Source organism: Arachis stenosperma, chromosome 2 (genome assembly GCF_014773155.1).
Source record: "Arachis stenosperma cultivar V10309 chromosome 2, arast.V10309.gnm1.PFL2, whole genome shotgun sequence".
NCBI lineage: Eukaryota > Viridiplantae > Streptophyta > Magnoliopsida > Fabales > Fabaceae > Arachis > Arachis stenosperma.
Window position 1 is genome coordinate 77,593,205 of NC_080378.1, and position 23,895 is coordinate 77,617,099.

General features: G+C 34.6%; 1 protein-coding gene across 2 annotated transcripts; it reads right to left on the reverse strand.

Moving 5' to 3' along the window:
• Positions 1 to 677: 677 nt before the first annotated feature.
• On the reverse strand, positions 678 to 22,102 carry LOC130960237 (kinesin-like protein KIN-7O). Of its 2 annotated transcripts, none has more exons than XM_057885582.1 (33): positions 21,822 to 22,102; positions 21,641 to 21,730; positions 21,411 to 21,529; positions 18,327 to 18,440; positions 18,156 to 18,237; positions 17,950 to 18,017; positions 17,797 to 17,868; positions 17,479 to 17,624; positions 17,296 to 17,398; positions 16,926 to 17,006; positions 16,545 to 16,613; positions 16,367 to 16,426; positions 16,132 to 16,293; positions 14,427 to 14,483; positions 13,100 to 13,342; positions 12,956 to 13,021; positions 12,691 to 12,873; positions 11,864 to 11,968; positions 11,322 to 11,390; positions 11,022 to 11,171; positions 10,774 to 10,887; positions 10,611 to 10,697; positions 10,316 to 10,519; positions 10,035 to 10,199; positions 8,740 to 8,946; positions 8,526 to 8,615; positions 8,303 to 8,443; positions 7,596 to 7,693; positions 1,858 to 1,933; positions 1,635 to 1,784; positions 1,442 to 1,561; positions 1,295 to 1,366; positions 678 to 1,138 (listed from the first exon to the last, which is right to left on the reverse strand). In XM_057885582.1, the coding sequence occupies exons 1-33, from the start codon at positions 21,943 to 21,945 to the stop codon at positions 914 to 916; spliced, it is 3,912 nt and encodes a 1,303-aa protein (XP_057741565.1). In that variant the 5' UTR covers positions 21,946 to 22,102; the 3' UTR covers positions 678 to 913. The 2 variants fall into 2 exon arrangements, with proteins under 2 accessions (XP_057741565.1, XP_057741564.1); XM_057885581.1 differs by having other exon boundaries at positions 12,956 to 13,024.
• Positions 22,103 to 23,895: the final 1,793 nt, after the last annotated feature.

Genomic DNA, 23,895 nt, shown 5'->3' on the forward strand with positions numbered 1-23,895 from the left:
GGTTTCAGATCAAAGTACTATAACAATTTTTGTACTATTTGATGGCAAAAAAAAAATTTGTTGAACACAATTGCTTCAAATCTAATGACACTCCAGAAAAGTAATGATATTAAAACACCACCCCAATTGAAAAATTTGTACAACCTCACACTTAGATTTAAAATCAAAGTAAATGATTTTAATCTCAAAAAAGGTTCTCAACAATACACTATTATTAAGACATTTGTTCTAACCAAAAACACTGAACCTCAACACCCATTACAATAAATAAAACAGGTAATACTCAAAAAAAATTCACTTATTCAAGACATCTTTTTTATTTCTAATTTAAATTATTCATTGATTATAGAAATCAACTTTGCCAACACTAATATCATCATATGAAAATCACATACCCATCAAAATATTAAGGAAAAAGAAAATCATACAAATTCAAAATACATCTTTAAAAAAAGAACATATATGCAAAGATGGAACAAATAACACAATAGAAAATGCATACAAATCAACAATTCATAAAAAAACATGCCTTCACAAGAACTTACGACAGAAAGAAGAAAGCAATAACTCTAACAACAACCAATAAAGAAAAAGGAGGACGAACGCCACATAAGAAGACTAAGTTCATCAACTAAAACATATACAAAAATTAAATCACCAAATAAAAACATCACTTGTACAACTCCAACATCCAAATCTTTTGTACTACAAATTATTTTAAATAAAACACCTTTTAAATTTAACTTTAGTTTACACGTATTTAATTTAATTCTATAAAACATAATAATTTTTAATATTTATTATATACTATCATTAATTTACCGCCTCGCGCATCGCGCGGATCTCATTCTAGTCATTTATATATTTTCTAAGAAACGCATGGTTTCTGTACAAAATTCTATACAAATATTTTTTACATTCCTTTTGCAGCTAGTTGCTTCTTTAGATTGAGGACCTCTATTCCCTTTGTAGCCAACTTGTCCTTCAGTTTTGCTGCTGCCTCCTCAAACTTCCTATGCATTAAATCTGATTCATCCACTGCTTCTCTATATCGAGTGAGGATAGCATCTAGCCTTGCCTTTGTTCCACGCAGCATCATTCGAAGTTTGGTCGTCTCTTTGTTGTTAGTTACTTTATCCTGTTCAGAAGATTCGAATGGAAAAAATGTCAATGATGTTGAGATCATTTAGGTAAGATCTAAAATTACCACAGAATTCTTTTTCCCTGAAAATTAGGACTGCAATGAAGTGAGATATATACAGATAGTTAAAGCAGGATCTAGTATATCACTCACCGCGTGCATTTTTGCTTCATAGCAAGAAACTTTTTGACTAAGTTCCTCAACCTGGTTCTTTACTGTTGACAACTGAGAAGCATAATGTGATTTCAGAAATCAGAGATTGATAAGGTAATTACCAAATGATAAACCTCTTCAGTTTACCTGAGCTTGGCAATGCTTTTGCAGAAATTCCATTTCTGTAACATGTTTCTGTTGGTCTTCCATCTGACATGCCAATTTATCCCTTTCGCTTATTGCAACAGCAAGTTCGTTCTTGAGTTTCTGTCCATAGTCATAAGTTATATATTGACAATTTTCTGTATATGCATCTATGAGTTGTGACAATGAAGAAAACCTGAAACTCATTCGAAAGTTCTCGGCTTTGACTTGAGAGATCAACGCCTTTATCAAGGACATAAAGCTCACTTAGATTATCGTCAGCGTTATCTTTCTCAAGACTGCCACGCAGCTCTGGCCACGGCATCTCTGAATTGGCTTTTGGACCCTGCAATTCATGTCAATTTAGTGACAGCTATGCATTGAAAATCGGCTATGAAATGATTATCAAACATTCTTACTTCTCGTGATTGTTTGCTCTCAGCATTGATTGTTTCAGTGTGATTTTCTAGCTGGTCTAACTCCAAAGTTGTTTCTCTGCAGCCATCGTTAACAATTTATTTGGCAATTGAAGCTCATGGGCAATCATAATCGAAACAACAAAAAAAGAAAGAATAAAATAAAAGAAAAACAACTGAAGCATCTCTAATTTGCAAGTAACGATTAAAAACTACCCAATACAACCATGACCTCAAAAACGAAAGCATGACTGGCAAAAGCAGAATGTAAATTTAATAGGAAAAAGAAAAAAACATAGGGTAATACAAAGTGTAATAGAGCCAAATGAAGTCCATGAGAAGGAAATCATTACTAAAGTGGAGAATGCATCTTGAGTCTTGACAGAGAACCAAAGTAAACAATTAAAACCAGAGGATAAAATATACAGTTAAATAAACAAATCCTTTTGCATATCTGATAAAGAAAAACCATTGGTGAGATCATGAGCAAAGCAACAAAGAGATGTTGCAGGAGTAACTCTATACCAAAAAAGTTATGGTTGAAAAAGAAATGCTTACAAGTTATAAACTTTTTTACAACCAGATATATCAAATGGAAGATTCCCACAAGAACTTTGCTTCTTTACAACAGCCAAAACTCTTAATTATGTATACAAGGACAAAGCAGCGAGAGGTTTGCACTTTCGGAGCAGTCAATTGTGTTACTTCAATGGTACTTCAGATATGTAAATGTTTTGTGAAGTAGAAATCAAATCTTCTCTTTTAGGAGAGGAATGCATGAGCTTAAAATGATTATAAAAGAAAAAAATCCATTGGGAGCAGGGATAGAGTCCAAGTTCTTGAGTACAGGGGTGTCATAAAAATGAATAGAATCAAATAAAGGTTCAAGAGATTTTAACTGAACAACATTTCTATCATAAAAACTTGAAAAATTGGAAGCCCCAAGTGATCTTAACCAGAGACCAGAGTGGGGGAAAATTGACAGATAGATGCAAAGTCGTAAGCAAAAGAGTTGGGGGAAAGGCCTTTCTAAGAAGACTAGTGTTAACCTAAACATATCTTCATAAACATGTTAGATAAAAAAAAAAAAAAAAAAAAAATCTTTAAGATGAGGAGAAGGATAATACAAATTGGGGATTAGGAAGGGCTACGCTAAACAAAAGCAAAACAAACAAAAGATTTATCTATAAATATTATGAGCTTTATAGATGTCAGGCATCTAATCCTACTTAGCAGCAAATGCCTTGCTCTTTGCTCCTTTGATACTTTTTGTATTTTCCTATCTTATGGCATTGAAGATCTCTTGTCCTTTACGCTCTCTCTATTATCATTTTGTTTTCTTAATTACATTTCTTCTTCAATCAAAACTACGTTTTATCCAGGATCTAACATTTTCTGTCATCTCATTTGTAATGACAGCCAAATCTAGATTTGCTACCTACCGTAAATGAACTTTGATTTCAAGAAATGGCATCAAGAAAGAATTTGCACAATCTGGCAGCAACATCTTTCATTATGACTTATAAAGATTTAATACCTAACTAATAGGTCGAAAATCATTAATATTCAATTGCCTTTTGAAATTTTCTAGAATAAACTTTTAAGGCCCCATGAAGTACTAACCCTTCTAGCATAGTAGGTACTGCTTAAATCATTTTGGGCAAGTAGAATCAACCTGATTAATGCCAATGGCAGCACAAAAGAGTTGAAGTGTTTAAATATATTATATTATCAAATGTACAGGAAATTAGTCTCTTTATAGGAAAATTACAAAAATAGAAATAACTAGAAAATAGGAAAGAAGGAAAAAATACTAGCCTAAAATAAAGAAAAGATTTCTAATCATAAAATTCCTAAAATTAAGCTAAACCAAAAAAAGGAAAAGATTTATAATTAATTCTATCTACATAAAAGATTCATGAAAAGAATTAGGAATCTGATTTTGATTTGATCTAGTCAACACTCCCCCTCAAGCTGGCTTGAAGATATCATTCATTGACAGCCTGCTTATTATGCTATCAAAAGTCTTATTGGGTAATCCTTTAGTTAGAACATCTGCTAATTGTTCTGTGGTTGGAACATATGAGATGCAAATCTGTCCTCTCTCAATCTTTTCCCTGATAAAATGCTTGTCAACTTCAACATGTTTAGTTCTATCATGCAACACTGGATTATGAGAAATGAAAACTGCAGATTTGTAGGATTTTCTCTACCCATGGTGCTTTACATATTCCATGAGCCACTGCTCTAAACTCAGCTTCTGCACTACTTCGTGCCACAACACTCTGTTTTTTACTCCTCCAACTAACCAGGTTTCCGCCAACAAAAGTACAATACCCAGATGTTGACCTTCTATCTATGACATTCCCAACCCAATCCGCATCTGTATAAGCTTCTACTTGAAGATGTCTATGCTTTTTGTAGAGTAAACCTTTCCCAGGCGACCCTTTCAAGTACCTTAGGATTTTAAAGATAGCGTCCATGTGTTCTTGACTAGGTGAATGCATAAACTGGCTTACCATGCTCACAGCAAAGGCTATATCCCAGCGTGTATGGGATAAATAGATTAGCTTCTCTACCAACCACTGATATCTCCCTTTGTCCATTACATTTTTTGGTTCAGCTGGCTTCAATTTTAAGTTAGGCTCTATAGGTGTTTCAGCAGCTTTACAACCAAGTAATCCCGTCTCTTTTAAAAGATCTAGGATGTATTTTCGTTGGTTCATAAAAATGCCTTCCTTAGACCTTGCAAATTCAATTCCAAGGAAGTATTTTAATGAGCCAAGTTCTTTGATTTCAAATGCTTTGGCAAGCTTCTCCTTCAAGTCTTTTAGCTCCAAAAAATCATCACATGTCAGAATAATGTCATCTACATATACAATTAAGATGGCAGTTTTATTAGCTACTGAATGTTTATAGAAAAGTGTATGGTCAACTTGGCTTTGAGTATAACCAAGTCCCTTCACTACCATTCCAAGTCGTTCAAACCAAGCTCTTGGGGATTGTTTCAATCCATAGAGAGATTTCTTTAGTTTGCACACTTTATTCCTCCCTAGTTTAGCCTCAAATCCAGATGGAAGTTTTATGAACACCTCTTCCTCTAGCTCCCCATTCAGGAAAGCATTCTTTATATCCAATTGATGTAAATGCCAATTATAATTCACAGCAAGAGATAAGAGAATCCGCACAGAATTGAGTTTGGCAACTAGAGCAAAAGTCTCTCGATAGTCTACTCCATAGGTTTGTGTATATCCCCTAGCTACTAACCTAGCCTTATACCTCTCTATGCTTCCATCAGCATTGCACTTGATGGTAAAAACCACCTGCAGCCAACCAATTTTGTATTCTGTGGCAAATCTACAATCTCCCAAGTTTCATTCTTCTTGAGTGCATGCCACTCTTCCATCACTGCTAATTTTCAGTTGGAATCATCTAGTGCTTCCTCTATGTTCCTAGGCTCAAACAGATTTGTAATTTTAGAAGTAAAAGCTCGATGTTTTTTAGAGAAATTTTGGTAAGAGACATAATTGGAAATAGGATGGTTGGTGCTGGTTTTGAGTACCTTTTTGATGCAGGTTTTAGTTTCTTTTCTAAGGGCTATTGGCAAGTTATTATTAGAAGTGACAATTTCAGATTTACCTGAAAGTTCCTGAAGTACTACAGTTGGGCTACTACAGTTGGGCCGTCTTCCGGGTTTTTAGATTGGGTTGGTATAGAGATGATGGGTTGGTCTCTAGTCTTCTTGGGATATTTCCGAACATAACACCGAAACTCCTTTTCAGATTGTGGGATTTCTTTTCCTGTTTGGATTTCAACTAATTCTGACTCAATTTCAGAATTGGTTTCCACATCTTGTTTTGCAATTGTTTCAGAATTTACTTAATTAGTGAAAGTTGTATCCTCAATATGTAAGATAGGAGTGGATAAAGGTTCATGCAAAAAAAATTCTTCCCTTAGACTCTCCCCTTGAAGAGAATTTTTTTGAAAAAAGGTTTCATGTTCCAAAAAAGTAACATCCATGCTTACATGAAATTTCTTGGTGTGTGGATTGAAACATTTATAACCATTTTGACTTGGGGAATAGCCAATAAAAATGCATTTTTCTGCCCTTGGATCAAGTTTACTCCGATATGAAGGTGTATGTAAAAACACAATGCAACCAAATACTTTTAAAGGTAAGTCAGAATGCAACCTACATGCTGAAAAATTCTTTTTGAAAGTATCCAACGTTGTATAGTAATTTAACACACGTGTGGACATTCGATTTATGAGATAGGCTGCTGTTAGGACAGCATCTCCCCATAAGTATTTTGGAACATTACCCTCAAAGATAATGGCACGTGCTACTTCAAGAAGATGTTTATTCTTCCTTTCAGCAATGCCATTTTGTTGGGGTGTATTGGGGCATGTAGATTGATGTTGAATACTTTTTTTTTGAAGAAATTCACCAAGATTTTTATTAAAGTATTCAGTACCATTATCACTTCTTTATATTGAAATTTGTGTCAAATTGTTTTCTACCATTATTGAGAAATACTGAAAAATTTTAGAAACCTCAGATCTTTCATGCATGAGATAGATCCAACATAGTCGTGTGTAGTTATCGATAAAAGTTACAAACCATTTTTTTTCAAATTGAGTTGTTATTTTCGATGGACCCCCCTACATCACTATGAATCAAGTGGAAAGGTTTAGATGCATGATAAGGTTGAGAATCATAAGGAGTTTTATGACTCTTTGAACGAATACAACTTTAACATTTTAATAAGAAAGAATCAATATTCTTAAACAAACTTGAAAACAAATGTTTGAGTATGAAAAACTAGGTTGTCCTAGTCTATTGTGCCGGAGAATTATTTGGTCTTTTATAGGCATAGAACTTATACCACTAAATCCTTGAGCTATTTTATCCTCCGAAATACCCTCAAAATGATAAAGCTCATCCATCATCTTAGCACTGTCAATCATCTTCCCCGAGGTCCGGTCTTGAAAAATACCATGAGTGTCAAAGAATGTCATAGCACAATTGGAATCCTTGCAGATTTTACTAATAGAGAGAAGATTACAAGAAAACTTTGGTACATGTAGGACATTTCTTAGGTCAATGTTTTTGGACAGTTTAATTGTACCTTTTCCAGCAATAGATGAAAAACTATCATCAGCAACTCTAATTTTTTCATTTTCAAAGCAAGGAGAATAAGTTTTAAATAAAGGGGAAAGGCTGGTCATATGGTCAGATGCACCTGAATCGACAATCCATGGTGCATTCAAGTTTGAGGTGCAGTTAAGGGACATAGGAATACTAAAATTACCTGTTTGAGTTAAAGAACCACTAGGAGTACTAGATTTATAATTAAGCTAAAATAAAGGAAAGATTTCTAATCATAAAATTCCTAAAATTAAGTTAAACCAAAAAAGGAAAAGATTTATAATTAATTCTATTTACATAAAAAATTCATGAAAGGAATTAGGAATCTGATTTTGATTTGATCTAGTCAATAGAAAGTTACATTAATAATAGAGGCTAACTTTAGATAATACTATGTCTATAGTCAAATTGAGGAAAGCATATGTATTTCAAGAAAGCTTAATCACAAGCTCCTTTCCGAATTTAGTATGGTTGAACGTAAATAAAATATTCAGAAACACTTCTAGGAGACAGGGTTACATATAACAACAAAAATCCTTAAAAAGATGAAGGGGAGAAGAGTGGGGGGAAAAATTAAATAAGCTAAACAAACCTGATATTTTCCATGAGACGTCCACTTTCATCTGAAGTAGTTAACCTTTTTTGCAGTGTCTGACATTCTTCTCTACAGGAAGCTAGTTCATTTCTTACCTTACATTTATAAAATTTTTATCAATTTTAGATGTCATGAAAAATGGCAATTAAAAAGAAACTTCAACTATCAAACAACTTAGAAAATCCACCGACTTTCTATACTGACTCTTATTCCGCTCACTGTTTTCTTAATAGACAATCAATTGTATCACAATATACATTATGCCATTTAGAAAATATTTGTGGGATACTCCATTTGGTATCTTTGATGAGTATTTGGTGTGCACTATACAACCTTAGTCTTTGTGGTGGTACGCTACGTATACCTTATTTGATGTATTTTTAAGCATGGCTCCTGCACCTTTTGATAATGAATTCTCAAACAAGTTAGTTTTGAGAGATAAAATAGAATTGTATGTTTGGCCTTTATTTGATGCAAACCACATGAAGAGTTTCTCCCTTCAATATATTGAGAGACTAAAATACTCTACTTTATTGACAGTTTTTCATCTTCTTTGATCTTATTATTGTAAAGAGGATTGCTTATCCTCCTATCCATCAAATGGTTTCCTTTACAGAAAAGTAAACTAAGTAAAGGAAAAACCGTGTAAGAAACTTAAAAGAAACAAATCAAGGTTTGTACAATAGCATATCCAAGAATCTTACTTCTGATAACTCTTTTGACAATGATGTAATTTGCATGTTGTTCTTTCTTGTTTGTTCTTCTATGGCTAGAAGTACAGCCTTTTCCTTTGCAGACCATATTGCCCTTTCCTCCTCTATTTCCAAAAGGGAATCTGTGAGTTGCTGCAAGATTTGCAAAACTCGGTGAAATAATGTTGATTAGGTAGAATCACAATCAAAATAAAGAATAGTTGCAGTTGCCAACCATTGCCAGCTCCTCCTTTTCTTCCAACAATACTTTGATAGAACTTCTCAATTTTTCTTGGCTTTGATCAGATTCCTCCAACATTTGTCTCTGAGTGGACAAGAATAAGATGCCAAGTTTTACAGTTTGAATGAGAAATAATAACATCTAGTAAACACACCCAACAAGTGATTTTAAATTAGAAACTTTAGAAGAACTGGACAGATAATCTTACAAGAACAGAAATCTCTTCCTTTAAATTGTACAGTTCAGAGTTTGATTCATTCAGCTTTTCCATCAAGCCTTCCAGCTGTGAAGTTAAATCCTCATTGCTAAATTTTACCTCTTCTTTCTCTTTCAATGCAGCTGTAAGTTCTTCTTCCAAAGAAGTGATTCTTGATTCTGCTTCAAATGCAAAAGCGTCCATCTTTTTGAGCTCTTCCTGCACAGTGACATTTATATTAGATCAAACTAAATGCATTCCTGAGGAGATTGGAGAACCTCTTTATCATCAGAGAATAGACCAACATGTTTATATACTGTACACCAAGAAATCAGAAATAATAGAGTTTGAGAAACTGAGAGAAGTAAGATAGAATGTAGAGAAAGAGAGAGGAAGTTAGAGAGAGAAATATGAATTGCTCATACTGAAAGTGATTCATCGAAGCACTGAATCTGCTCTTATATACATGAGAGGAGTGTGTTTCAGATAGCTAGTGAAGAAGGGCAGGAGAGTCTTTACACACTTAAAGTTAGTTAGGGGAATCTATCCTAGCTGGCATTGTCTTAACATATCAGTTGAATATGCCTTGACCATTTCTAACCACTTCTAAACTCTTCTAGACACTTCCTCAACTCACTCTAAGATTGTAAAGCTTATGCCTGTCAAAAGAAAAAGTAAAGCTTATGGGATTTTGATCATTCAAACAATATTATATCCTTCAGAGTGAAAAACGAAAAGATTATATATCATTCAAATGCATAGGGCAATCTACTGCAAGATTGCAGTATTAAACACTTCTACAATCTGCTACGTATTAGGGTATAGTTTAGTTTGTTATCTATTTTCATGTCACTTGATATGATTTTTTGTTAATCACTACAAAGAAAGCCACCTTGTTTCTACTCGGTACTGAGTATTTCAATATCTTGTGACGGAAATGGTGAAATCATATTGTTTTCTTTGCTTCTAACACCTACAGACTTGCAGAAAACTTCAAAAGTTGATTAGAATGGAAAAAACTAGTTTCATTTTCTCTTTCTTCAATCAAAAATGAAAACATAGCAGCAGCTAAACCGAAAATGAAAGGCTAAAGAACCAGCATCCTATCATCCTAGGCTCCATACCACCTTTAAGACCTTTAACTAGCCAATAGTCAAAAACTAAACTAAAACTAAGAGTGTTGACCACTGAGATGAAATGAAGAGGATAAGGGATCTCCTTAGCTTAAAGCTCTTTGACCTTTGAACCAGGATTTAAATTTGCTAGTAACAATAACTGCAAAAGAAGATGCAAGAGAATGTCCAAACCTGTAATGTTTGCTCAAGAGAAGAAGCAAGACTCTTTGGTCTTTTGGGATCAAACACCTCATGTCTTCTGCCAACAAGTGAATCACGTTTATTAATGTCTCGTTCAAGAAGAGAATTCTGACCATGCAACCGTTTAAGCTCACGTTCGACAGAGGCTTTCTCACCCTTAGGCAGATATGATATGTTAGAAAATTGAGAATAGAGAATAAAATACATGAACTTAACAAGTCAATTGCAAGGAAACCAAGAAAATTTTGAATATAATAACAAAAAAAATGAACCTCAAGTTTTGTTTTCTCTTGTACTGCAATCTTAAGCTTAGACTCAGTTTCTTTCAACTTGGATTTTATTTTCTCAAGATCTTTTCTGAATGTTTCCTTCTCCTTGACCAATGAAGATGATGTTAAAACTGATATTTCTTTTTCAAGTGTATGGATAAGTGAAATCAGGTCTGCATTTTCCAATTCCTGTTGTTCAATGCATTTCTGTAATAGAGATTTAGTGCTACCTATTAGCTGCGCTGCACATTCAAATATAATGGGATAACATGGATATCAACATCAAGAGAGGACCCACCATTAAAGAACTTCGGGAATTCTCAAAATCCACTTTTGAATGCTGAAGTTGCTTTTGAAGATCAGCTAATTGGTTGTCTAGAAGAATCTGCAGCAAAAGTATTAGCCCGTCTAGGAATTACAGATACAACTAGAAATAGCTATAGACGTTTAGATAACTTTACCTTCTCATTCTCAAGCTCAGAAATTTGTTGTCTTGAGCAAGAATTCAACTGGTTGTAGTTACTCAAGATTACACTTAGTTCTGCAACATGCTGAGATATTGAGGTTTTAAAATCCTGCAATAAAGACAAACATATGAAAACAACAATCTTAACATCACACATACATCAAAGACAGCAGCTAGAGACATCATACAAAATTACACAGTGAACTTCATTTTTGTTACAAATATATACTCAATAGTACTTACATTAAACACATTGCAGAGAGCAAAGAAACTTTTAGTGGTGTCATCCACCATCAACAATGCACTTTGAACAGCTTCTTTTGCATTTTGTACATCTGAAAATATTTCTTGAACTTCCATTGAAAGATTGATCACAAAGTTCAAATTTTCACCCTACATAAAGCTTTGGGAATCAATTATCTTGGGCATGACACAAAATATACCATAGTCATATAAACTTAATCTTGAAAATAATCATGAATTTTTTAGTAAGCAACATTCTGTGTGCATAAAACATGAAATGCAAACATTAACTTTACTCACAGTTTCACAAGCAAGTTGTTTGTTAGCAACTTGAGCTGCCTTCTGTACTTTACTAAGCTCTTCATACAACTAAGAAACCAGGGAAATAAAGGAATAATAAATATATGTCAGGAAATAGAATAAACAGCAAGTTCAAGGATAATTAATGAGTAGCCAAAATACATCAACATATTTTAATCAACTTCATGCACAGAAAAGAACATATATTCACCTAATGTCATACAACCACTTATCCCAAAAATTTGAAAGGTAAAAACACATAAATAGTAATTTATCTAACACACCCCCTTACACAAGAATCTCTTTATTTTGGGTTTGAAACGTGAATCCGCATGGATCTGTTTTGCCTTATGCTAAAATTCTTTGGGGTAATAAATATTGAACTCTACTTTTTTCAGTTATAGAAATTCACATACCATGTCATGAAACTATTTAACCCCCCCCCCCCCCCCAAAAAAAAGGAAGATCCTCTCTTTTGGGCTTGAAATGCGAATTATGCATAGATCTATTTTTGTCTTAAGCTGAAACTTAAATATGATCACCTCGTCGAATTTCTTCCGATCACATAAATTCTGCTCAGTTGCTAGATCAACAACATTGTCCAGGTTTTGTTGGCTTGATAACTTTTCCATTTGCAAAACCTTAATCTTCAAGTTATTAGGATAAAATAGGAAGTCAATATATATACTTGAGTACAATTTCATCAATATTAAAAGAGTTAAATTTTAAAAATAATGAAAGAAGAGTGTAACAGTAGATAGATACCAAATTGGTAGAAATGTTTGGACTCAAAATGCAAATGTAACTTAGATAGTAGCAACATTGTGTACAGCTATAGCCACCGGAGAATAAATGCAGCATGGTTTCAAGCACATGTAATAAATATTAAGCTATTTCCAAAGACATTTGTAGAAATATTTAGAATGTATTAGAAGGTATGGCATGAATGACAAATGAGTTTCAATTGTAGGACTTTGCAGAAGAATAACAACTCACAAGCAATAGAGAAAATGGATGACACTACTCTAATGCTAGTTTGAATTTGTACGAAGATAAAAGAGGTGTAACTGTGTAAGACGAGAGAAATATCAAATTGGTAGAAATAATCTCAATGTTCACACTGCATAGATAGAAGCAATAATGTCTACAAAGACACTGGACAATATATGCATGATTTGTTTCCAACAATATGTAATAATACTAAGCCATTTCCTAATGCATATTTTAGTTTCCTATGACATGTTACAAATGTGCTAAAATCCAACACTCTGATAGAATGTTGGAGAGAGAGAGAGAGAGAGAGAGAGAGAGAGAGAGAGAGAGAGAGAGAGAGAAGAGAGAGAGAGAGAGAGAGAGAGAGAGAGAAAACCTGTTCTTCAAGTCTCTTGATGACAAGAATAGCTTCTGACTCTTGGAAATTCACATCTTTATTCTCATTCCAGTTAACACCATTTGCACTATTTAAACAGCCAATAGGTTCTGTACATTGAAGAGAATTTGCCTCAACTAGCTGTTTTCTCAATGACTTTATTTCTATCTCACTTGCAGTTCTCTGCAGTAACAAAACATGGCCAAGTTTAGGGTCTAGCAACTTCTGGCTCACAGTCAGTGAAATCAAGAAGGATAAGCAAAACCTGAGTTTCAAATCTTAAAAGCAAATTCTCATATTCTTCCTGTAACTTTAGAAACTCATCATCCTCCTGCTATATTTGCAAGATGTTAGCATAAAACTATTGAAAGTTGATCACAAGGGAATATTGGTGAGCAATATTACAAACCATGGATAAACTTCTTTTCCGTGATGGAATCTTTTTCCTGCTTGTTACATGCAATAAAGCACTTGGGTTAGGCAGATTGCAGTCCTCATTCATATCACCATTTTTATTGTCCTCTTGGTTAGAAGACTGCTCCACAAAAGCATCCTCAATCATAAGTTCATCAAAAGGAACAAGTGGTCCAATGCATTGCCTCTGTGCTCCAGGTTTTACAGTAGAAGCATTTGATTGGATGCTAGAGCGGGCCTGAATTGCAGAAATAAATTAGTTATTATCACAAGTATAGAACAAACGTAAGTGTCATACAATATATTAGGAGGGGGAAGAAACAACCTTAAGCAAAAATGAAAGTAATTTTTCTGATTTCTAACATATGAATACCAACTTATCTAAAAATTTGAAGCGATAAAAAGATAAAAAAAAAATAAATAAAAATCCTATCTATACCTACAAACATGTCAAGAAATGAATAGAACTTGTAATGATTTATGTTAAGAGAGAACAAGAAAGGAATTAAATGCAAAAAAGAGCACATAAAGTCAGACTAAGATCTAGCATTAACAAGTTAAGTCATTTGATATCCTACTGACTCTTTTTCCCCAAGGTAACCCCTTGAATTACCAGACTGATCTTTGAACCAAATGCAAAAATCAGATAAGGCAGAACAACTCTTCAGATTGGCAACTCTTCAGATTGGCCATTGACTACCCACAGATTCCCTCAAAACACCAATACCATCTACACAGCATCATGCATTTGCTAAATTTGATTCATTTGGTTTTTTTTCCAATCAGTTCCTTATAGCATTACTATTTTGTTGTGCCTTCAATGAGGTCACACTTGGTAGCAATGAATAACACGTGAGAATGATATTGATGATGAAAAACCAAATCTTGATGGACCAAAGCCAAATACTTAAAACAGCATATTGTGTATTGAATGCATATACACTCGTTTCACCTGAAGTTTATAGGAATAGAGATATGCAGCTCTAGGGGAACTATGCATAGATAATCAAGATACTAACTGAGACAGTCAATCAGTAAATCACACATGTTGCCTACAAGAAATTTTATAAGCAAACAGATGCTCACTAGTAAAATCCTTGAACACTTCAGAATCTTAGCAAAATCCTACCATAAATTAGTATACTTTGATTCAATGGCAAAAGAAAAAAATACTATACTCTACCTCAACAGATAAATGATGTATAGAGCAATTCAAATCATTTAAAAGGCCCCATAAACAGACTAAAAAATTCACAATACACATAAAATAAGTCCCCTATGATATGAACTAATGAAATTATCTTTAGCATAAAATACGTTACATCTCTTGGATTCTCCCTTGATAGTTTTCCTAGACACCATGTATCCCGTCTCTTGTCCTGCAAAGCATGCATAGTAACTTACATCAACAGATATAAGCAAATGAGTTATCTGAGCTAATACCAACCAAAAGAAAGAAAAAGGTAAATAAATATGATTAGGTAGGCAGCAAATGTGAACTTAAAAATAAAAAAGAATGGAAGATAAAACTAGGAAAGCAGTTCTTCATGCAGGATGAAATTAGTTATAATTCTTCACTAGACTAGATTGGTGACGACTACTCTAGAAGCAGCTGATAGTTCAATAATATTGTTCTTAACTATGTCTGCCAGTATTTTAGATTTGCAGTGAAGTTTACTGAATTTGTGGTCCAGCTCTGAGCTACAACTCAATAAGATTACAAGTTCCAGTGACATCAAGACCACACTCTCATTCCAGGATGAGTAGTTTGATTGAACGAGTGGATGAAGTAGTTTCACACTTCCCCCAATATCTGATGAAGTGATGATTGTCTCCATATTTCTACCCTTATACAAGTTTCAGACTTTAACATTCTCTGCACATCCTTGTTTCCTCTTTGATTATTTGTCAAAGAGCCCAAAATAGTTTTCTTGCAGCCCTTAATTTAAGGATAACTTTTAATTCTTTTCGAGAACCATTTCTTCCATATAGTTAAGCTGTCAAGAAAAGGCATGTGAATGGATTTACAGCAAACATAACACCTCAAGCAAGAGGTTGCATGGACATTGCATATACACACTTTATTGCATGAGAAATTCTGGCTTTTAATATAAAAGAATGGTAGAACATGGGCAACAAGAATCGAACATATACCAGGCTCGTACAAAATCCAATACCATGATAAGAACCATCTCACCCAAACCTTATGCTGTCAAGCAAAAGCACGTGAGTAGCCTGACATCTAAATCCCCAAACGAAGCATAATATACTCATAAAAGCATCCTATCCATATAATTTCCAGCTCCATTACACCATTACCTTGACACTAGCCTAATAATTACAGTGAACATCATAACCTTTGTCTAACATACACTGAAACGCAAAGTTGACTCCTTACATGATTTGCTATGCCATGGATTTCATAAACAAATGGGAAAAGGTCAAAAAGGAAAAAGTAAGAAAAAAAATAAAAATAAAAATCTGCAGAGAATTGCACAGCCGTGTTCCATTGGAACATTTATCATTATCAAGAAAGCTGAATGCCAACTATAAAGACACGCAGTATTAAAGCTTCGAATTATCTTTTGCAGAATGTTGATGGCTTGCATCTCCATTGAAGTAAAGAAACTATTGCTCCTTAAGCAAACAATATAAACTTCAATGAGGTATAAAATCCTATCTATAATACTTTGTGACACAATAGGGTGTTTTCCCATAATTTTGGCCTACATGAACCATCATAAGACTAGTTTATTTGACTAAAGCAAGACACAGGTTATATTTCTACTTACAAAAATATGAAACGAACTTATGTCCTCTTCTGGGGTCAACACTACATATCACTACAAACAACTAACCCTGTACGGGTTGTATATAAACATATCCAAAAGAAAGTAAGCCTATTTTAATGACCTAGGAAACAAAATAGATAAACAAAATTAAAAAATCATTATGGCAAAAAATAAAGCAGTAAATAACACCTGCAGGGCAAATAAAAGGTATATTATGAAATGTAACCAAGAATACCTTCTTAATAATTTCACATGTCTCATCCCTCTTTGAAAACAGAACCATTGAGCTTAAATTTTCAATTTTCTTTGCTTGCTCCTTTATTCTTTTCTGCCATTCAGCTTGATTTTTCTTTTCCTCCTCCAATTCCAAAGCTATGCGTTCCCTTTCCAATTCAGTCTGGCAAAGAAGTATGACATACTGAATAAACAAGCATTTGGCAATAATAAACAAAAAAGGAAAATTCACACACTTGTAATAATGTATTCCGAAGGTTCAAAATCTCCTCTTCCAGATGCTCTGAATGAGAACTCTGAAAAACAACCATAGTTTAGCAACGGTTAGAAAACATTTTTACTATTCAATTTATATCAAACAAAAACAAAACATAGAATCAAATATAAAACAGAACGATAGTATAATGGATCAACCATCAATTTAGCACGAAGCTCTTCAATCTCTTTCTTTTGACGCTTTAACAAGGCAGCATCTGTCAAAATCTGCAGTGAAAACCAAACATCACTTCATGAAAGACTTAAGAAAACCATACAACACAGGACAAGTGGCAAACAGAAACTAAGCTGCACTACAACTTCCAACAATGATGTGGTTGCACCAATAATTGACTTGTATTTAAGGGATGATACAACAAAATTACTTTCTAAAATATAACTATTACAAGCTAACGATGGAAGAGACACGAGAAAGAAAGATAACAATAACATAGAAACAAGAGACTAATTTGGTATTAGATAAGACTTCAAAGAAAGGAACAAAATCAAAACAAAAGAGTGATTAAAATAAGAAGGAACCTCATTCACTTGAGCGCAATTTGTGACACGCAATGCTCTACTTGCAAATTGGAGGCTACTTTTAGTTTCATCTGTATGTATCTGCCACACAACAAATATGCTGATATAACTAGACGAAATAATATTAAAGGAAAAAATGAGATTCTTCCATAGAGGAAAAAAAAATATTGTAAAGAGATCTTGTACTTTTCCTAGTTATTCTACTTTTACAAGAGATATTTACCAAAGTATATCAAAAATCAAAAGTACACACGAACATGCACGTCAACTAAGTAGTAACATTAAATTAGGTAATCCACAAAAGACATGTAATTGCGAAAGGAAAGAGTTGTGCATATAAAACATTGAAAGAAATACAGGCAAATCTTACTTGTGCAAGTGTAACATTGCATATCATAGCTGTGTTAGCATTTCCACCTAGTGAAGGTTGCAGAATTCGTGTAAGCTTGCTATCTCGGTAAGGAACATGACCACTGCACGGAATATTATACTTTCTTTGTATATCATTGAAAAAAGGAAAGTAGAAAAAAAATATGTAATAGCATACACTTACCCTTGACTCTCAGCACCTTCACTCAATTTTTTAATGACAGTTCCCAAAGTCAATAAGCTTTTGTTTATATGAGAACCCTCCTTGAGCCGAACACCTTCTGCTCCAGTTTTTGCAACACGTTCTGAACCAGCAAGATCCACTAGATTCTAGATATGAGAAAATAATTATTAAATACGAGAGAGTTTACAGTACACAGATTAATTTGTTAGAAAGAAGAGGGGTTGGAAGGAAGACACATGTGTGAATCATAACCAGTGACATACAAAGTATTAAAATAAAAGAAAAGAGAAACCATTGTTGCCTGCAGTGGTAACATACCAACACTGATACACGAACAGCATCACAACTTCCATTGCCTTCATCTTCTCTTCTATCCCTACTCTCAATTATCTGTTGAACCAATGAGGGAAGGACAACCATAAGTATTTCTTTTATAGGGGAAAAAAGGGAGAACAAAAGAAAACAGATTACCATGCGAAAAATAGTATGAGATCTACTGCTGTATAAATTCATATTTGTATCCCCAATGTGTCTATGAGCTGGTACACATAAAACAAATATAAGGAACAACACTAACCAAAGGGAGTTAAGAAATCCGAATTCACTTATAATGAAAGCCAAAAATAGGAGTTAAGAGGTAAAACATGAGAGAAAATGAAAATAAAAATCAAAATTACATTCTCCAAACTGCATGAGATCAAGCACATGCTCAGGAGAGGCGACAATCTCTTCGCGCAACCCAGCTACATATATTCCTCGCTGTAAGTTTACATAAATGAATTAAAATATTAAGGTATCCAAATACAAAACCAAAATAAACAAACATCACAATAAGAAGTGACAACAACCTCTAGATTTTCATGAATCTGAAGTTTACGATGCTCAGGAGCCAATAAATCATTGATATCTTCATTGTAAATCTCCAGGTATGACATCCTAAGCAAAAACTCTCGATCTATATCCTAAAACATTTTAAAAGAAAATTTAATTATCATTAGTTCGTTACTATTATAATCATTACATGTATTATGGGAATGAGGAAGCAAAAGACACAGTTCACATTTCTATACAAATTCTTATGCTATCTTCTAATGATGTATTGATACATAATTAGGTTAAACTTCCACGGTAGTAATGTTAATAGCTAAAACTACTTTATTGATTTACTGGTATGTAGTTAGATAATAGCACAAAAGATGTTCTAATAGAACGTCTGAAAATTGTTTTGTGTCCTATCTTGGCAAAGCACATCTTCTTCCTTCTTCTTCTTCTCTCAATACTTGCAAATATCCTCTAGAATTAGTATTCATTGGCTTGTGGGGACCATTACCTGAGAATACAGATATTATATTGCATTTATTGATGCCTTTTGTTGTTTTACATCAGTATATTTTCTGAACTAAATCTGAAGCATTTCCAGAATTTTTGCAAATCAAAGCTGCTGTAGAACTGCAGCTAGGTTTCAAAATTAAGGCTGTTCAGTCTAATTAGGGGGGTGAATTTCAAGCTTTTTCTAACTAGTTCTAGTAGCAAAGTGTCTCTTAGAGGTTAATTTGTTCTGACACATGAAGAAAATGGTGTTGTTGAGTGCAAGCATCACCATCTCTCTAAACCTGACCTCGCCTTCCTTGCTCATGCATCTATGCCCCTGCAATTGGGATGATGCAGTGGCCACAACTACATATGTCTTTAGAAAAAATTCCCCCGTCTGAACCTCACTCTTCCTCACCTTTTGAGACTCGTTTTAACAAGAAACCTTATTACACTCACTTTTGTGTGTGCATGTTTTCCATTCTTAACACCATATGACAAACATAAATTTTATTTTCATGAATGCAATTTCCTACTATACAGTTCCCATCATAGAGGTTTTAGTTGCCTGTACTTGAATGGCTGCTTGATCATCTCTGAAAGTATTGTTTCATGAGACTAAGTTTTACTTCAAAGAGCATCCTCTATACTTCTTCCTCTCATCTCACTCTAATTCCTTTTTTTACACTTCTGAATCCACCTGCATGTGTTCCCTGCCCTTCACCTTCCCCTCAAAGCAAGCCCTTCCATCTCCTCTAACTGAACAGAATTCCCCTTGTTACCAACATCACCTATGCCCACCCCTTCACATAACAGCAGCCCCACTAAACCCTCATCTACATCCACCAATCCTGCAATCCTGATTCCACACCAGCTCAAACTATTCCAGAAACCCCTATTTCATCTTCAGACTTTGCAACAGCCAGTACTCCCACTCTCTTCTTCCAGTGACATGTACTATCATCATCCTCATCCTTGTTCCCTCCACGTCCACGCTCATCCTCTCATTGAGTTATTACTTGATCTAAGGTCCGTGGACTATTACCGACTTCACCTTCTCCTAATACCTAATACATTTTCACCCTCCCTTTACTCACTGAACTTCTAACTCACACTGAACTTATGTAAGTGAAACTTTGACCATTTCATTGCTTCGTTACAAATCGGTTTTTTGAGTAAAGCAAAACCCAGATGTTGGTTTTGATTATTGTGCCCATATTTTTCATCAGCAAGTTGGTTTTGATTATTCTGAAACTTTCTCAGCAACGATAAAATCAGCAACTACCCATGTTGTTCTTACACTTGTCTTGACCAAAGGGTGAGTGCTTAAGCAATTGGATGTGAGCAATGCTTAAATAAAAAGTGTTCTAAGTTCTAACTGAGGAAGTCTTCATACAACAATCGCTCAAATCAGAATGTAAGATCCACAAAGCACTATATGGCCTTTAACAAGCCCCTCAGGCTATGGCTTGGCAACAGTGTAACACAAATTGGTTGTGAGAAGCAACTGTTGTCCATAAGTGTTCATGCAACCACCAGTCCCAAGTTACCTATGTTTTGGCTAGTCTCGTCAGTATATTCGGCATTTAACCAGCAAAGCTGATACTGGATTTTCTCTGAAGGACGTGGTACCTTTGCAGTATTTTCTAGAGATATATGTGCACATGCTGCAGGATGGAACACTATTTGTATCTCTGTATAAACAACTGAGAGATCTACCACAGCACAGCAATATGGAGAAGGCAAAAGGATTGCCCTCCTATGGTTTCAGGTCTAACCATTCCAGCAATATGCCGAATGTCACCCTCTATAGCTCCATTTTTGGGGCTGTTCAACATGCCGTTTAACCAAACTGAAATTTCTTTCAGTGTCAACAAAGGTTGCCAAGTCATAGCCTCCCCGTTGATATTCATTAGAAGGCTTGTGAAAAGGATGCTACAATACTTGGCTGGGTCTCTACATCATGGCTGTAGCTAAAACCTGCCACGGAGAATTTGGGCCTAACCACCTAAAAGGTTATTGTGATGCTAATTGAGCATCAGATGTTGACGATCATAGGTCAACTTTAGGAGCTTGTCTTTCTTGGACCAATTTCTCATCTCTTTGTGGACCAAGAAACAACTCCATGTGGCAAGTTCTAGTAGCATAGAGGCTGAATTCAGAAGCCTAATTGATCTAACAGCTGATATTATGTAGGGGCAATCACTGCAGGAAGAGCCGAAAGGTCCTACAATCAGGCTGGTTGTGTACCATGAATCTATTATAACCTCAGGTCCTCAGCACTGTCATGTTTCACAAACAGGTTTTACACTCCACGACAAAACACATGGAGGTAATCTTGTTCTTTGTTTGAGAGAAAGTGATGCAGGTTAAGCTTCTAAATGCTCACATTCCCTCAAAAGAACGGTCAGCAGACTTAGTTGCCAAAGCAGTCTCCAAATGTAAGCTTTTCAGCATATAACAAAATTTACTGTACAAGCTACTGCACTACCCATAAATGCTTACCTATAACAAAATTTCAACATGCAACTATAATCTAACAAGGTAACCACTTAGTATAATTTGCACATCTAATGTGCACAAGCAACATAACCTGACTCAATGAGGAGCAGACCGCTAACCTTTTGAATCATCCGAAACAAATCATGCACAGCTTGAGGAATCACTCCTGGCTCTGTTTTTGAGCCCCGCATCGTATGAGTCTTCCCGCTATTTGTTTGCCCATAAGCAAAAATGGTGCCTTCACATCACAAACCACAAGTTAAAAAATCGCAAACTAACAAAGAAAATGTGAAAACTAAAGACTAAAAAGCTAAAATGCAAAACAATTAGAGTAGAGGAAACCCTAAACCATTGAATCCGCGAACTGCAGCAGCGACGATTTCTTTAATACGAGTTTCATATACTTCCACGGTCTTGCTGTGTTCACTAAAGATTTTATCTGTGGAGCAGAAAAATATTCAAAAAGTTAGAAATAGAGAAGTAAAGAAAAGAAAAGAAAGTGAAAATGGAATGAAGAGAGGAGGGAGCACCAAATTCAAACTTGGAGGAGTGATTGGAAATGAAAATTGAATTGCCAGAGATTCTCCAAGGGCTAGTCTTGGCATCCTCAAGGGAGAGGGGTCTTGCACGGACACTCACATGAATCCTCTCCATTCTCAAGTGTTTCTTCCCTCTCCGATGCAGGCAAAGGAATCAGCAACGGAGCTCTCAAGTGTGCTGCAAATTCAAAAAGAGAGAAAGAGAGAGGCACGCGCCAAGAGGAAGAAAGATGAGGATGTAAGGAAGAGAGAACGGGCGGGTTTATTCCTTACTGAAGAATCCTAGCCCTCGCCTTTCAATTTTAAAGTTTGGGTAAATTTCTAAAATTGTCTCTAATTCTTCGCAAATAAAATATTTTTTATTAATATTCTGTTTTTTTTTTATGATGACAAAAATATTCTTAAAATGATAGATATTAAAATCGAATTGGTTAGTCAATAATTTAATTAGTGAATTATTAGTTGAATTGATGGACTCAGTTATAAATAAAAAAAATACGAAATTATAAAAAAATAAAATTAAAATTTAAAATTTATATCTTCGCAAATATATTAATAACAATTAACATCAATTTTAGACTTAATTAATAATATAAAAATAGACAATAAATTAGTTACTATTCTAATATAAAATATTTTTTCAACTTAAATAATAATCAAAAATAGCATAATTACAACGAAAGCAAAATCGCAATTTAATTAGCTTATCTAAAATTCAAATGCCAAATCAATTTTATAATTACACTTGTTCTGAAGGTTACCAGAAATTGGATTGTGTTTGGGCTTGAACGTGAGGTCCAAGCTCTTAGTGAGGTGGTTTCCGATTTAGCCCGTGTCAAGTAGTCGTCGTCCGAGTTTTTTGTAAGGAGATGAGGGGTGGTACCTACAAAACACTCTGATGCCTAAGTCAGCAAGAGTATAAGCAGGTTTATAGTGTATTGGATCGTAAGTATACCTGAGAATGTTAGTGTATTTATAGGTGATGAGCCAATAATCACCGTTGAAGTAGTTCCACTATTGATGGTGGATAACCGTTCCTTTATCTAGGAGTTGTTGAGATCTCTCTTCTAAAAGTGGATGTGAGATATTAGGGGTTATTTATAACTCCTTTAGGAGAGAGTTATTACTTTGTAGAGTTTATGGTAGCTGTCTTTTGAGCTTTCTCTACTTTTGGGCCAGGTATGAACAGTACCCCTACTTGAGTCCGATCTTTTCTTAAGTCAGATTCAGGTATGCATGAAGTCGGACAAGTGCCGAGAGGTAGAGCTATCACATCGGGTTTTTCATATCTCCATTTTCAAGTCGGAAACCCGATGTCATTTTAGAATGCCAACCGGTGGAATGTAGTTACATTTGTAACCGTGTACGTTCTTTAAATGAGGGAAAGGGTTTTGACAATTTCGCCCCTTGGGTCTTATAAATACCCCTTCCTCGTTTTCTCTCTTCTATTTCGTTTCTTCTTCCTCTGTGAATTTTATGCTCTTCTTTCTTCCTTAAGCTTTTTCATTTTCTTTCATCTTCTTGTATTGGAGCTTCATTCCTTTTTCCAAAGAACTCTAAAGAACGGGGAATCATCCGTTGCTCTGCCGCACCTGTATCAGCTTTTGGTTTCTTTGAAGAAAATAGAGGTTAGTTTTTTCGTTCTATGTAGTGTTTCCTTATTTATTAGAAAACCTTTGAATGTAAAATCTTTGCTTGTTGGTAGTTTCATGGAAGTTAATTTTGTTGCACTTCTTTGTTAGTTGGTTTATTTCTCGTTGTTATGATACTGTCAGTGGTCCTCTTTATGTGTTAGGATGCCCCTAAATGAGATTGTTGTGGCTTTTTTAAGAACAATATCATTTTTCTTTTCTTAAAAGATACTTCTTTTGTGGTTGTTGATTATTTTTATCTGTGGAAGGGAGTTTTCCTTGCTTTCAACTTGTAGTGATAATTTTTATTTTGTAATGTAGGTATAACTCTTCTATATGTCTCGTTTAACTATCTCAAAAATGTTGTCCAAAAGTTCCTGAGGATCTGTTGAAATGGGTAGATTCTTCGGTTCTTTCCACAGTTCCTATAGTAG

Coding starts and splice junctions, on each gene's coding strand:
- LOC130960237 (XM_057885581.1), bottom strand. CDS start 21,945: ATGGAGAGGATTCATGTGAGTGTCCGTGCAAGACCCCTCTCCCTTGAG. Junction 10,888..11,021: donor CTCTCTGCAATGTGTTTAAT/GTAAGTACTATT, acceptor TCTTTATTGCAG/GATTTTAAAACCTCAATATC. Junction 10,520..10,610: donor ATTCCCGAAGTTCTTTAATG/GTGGGTCCTCTC, acceptor TCTCTATTACAG/AAATGCATTGAACAACAGGA.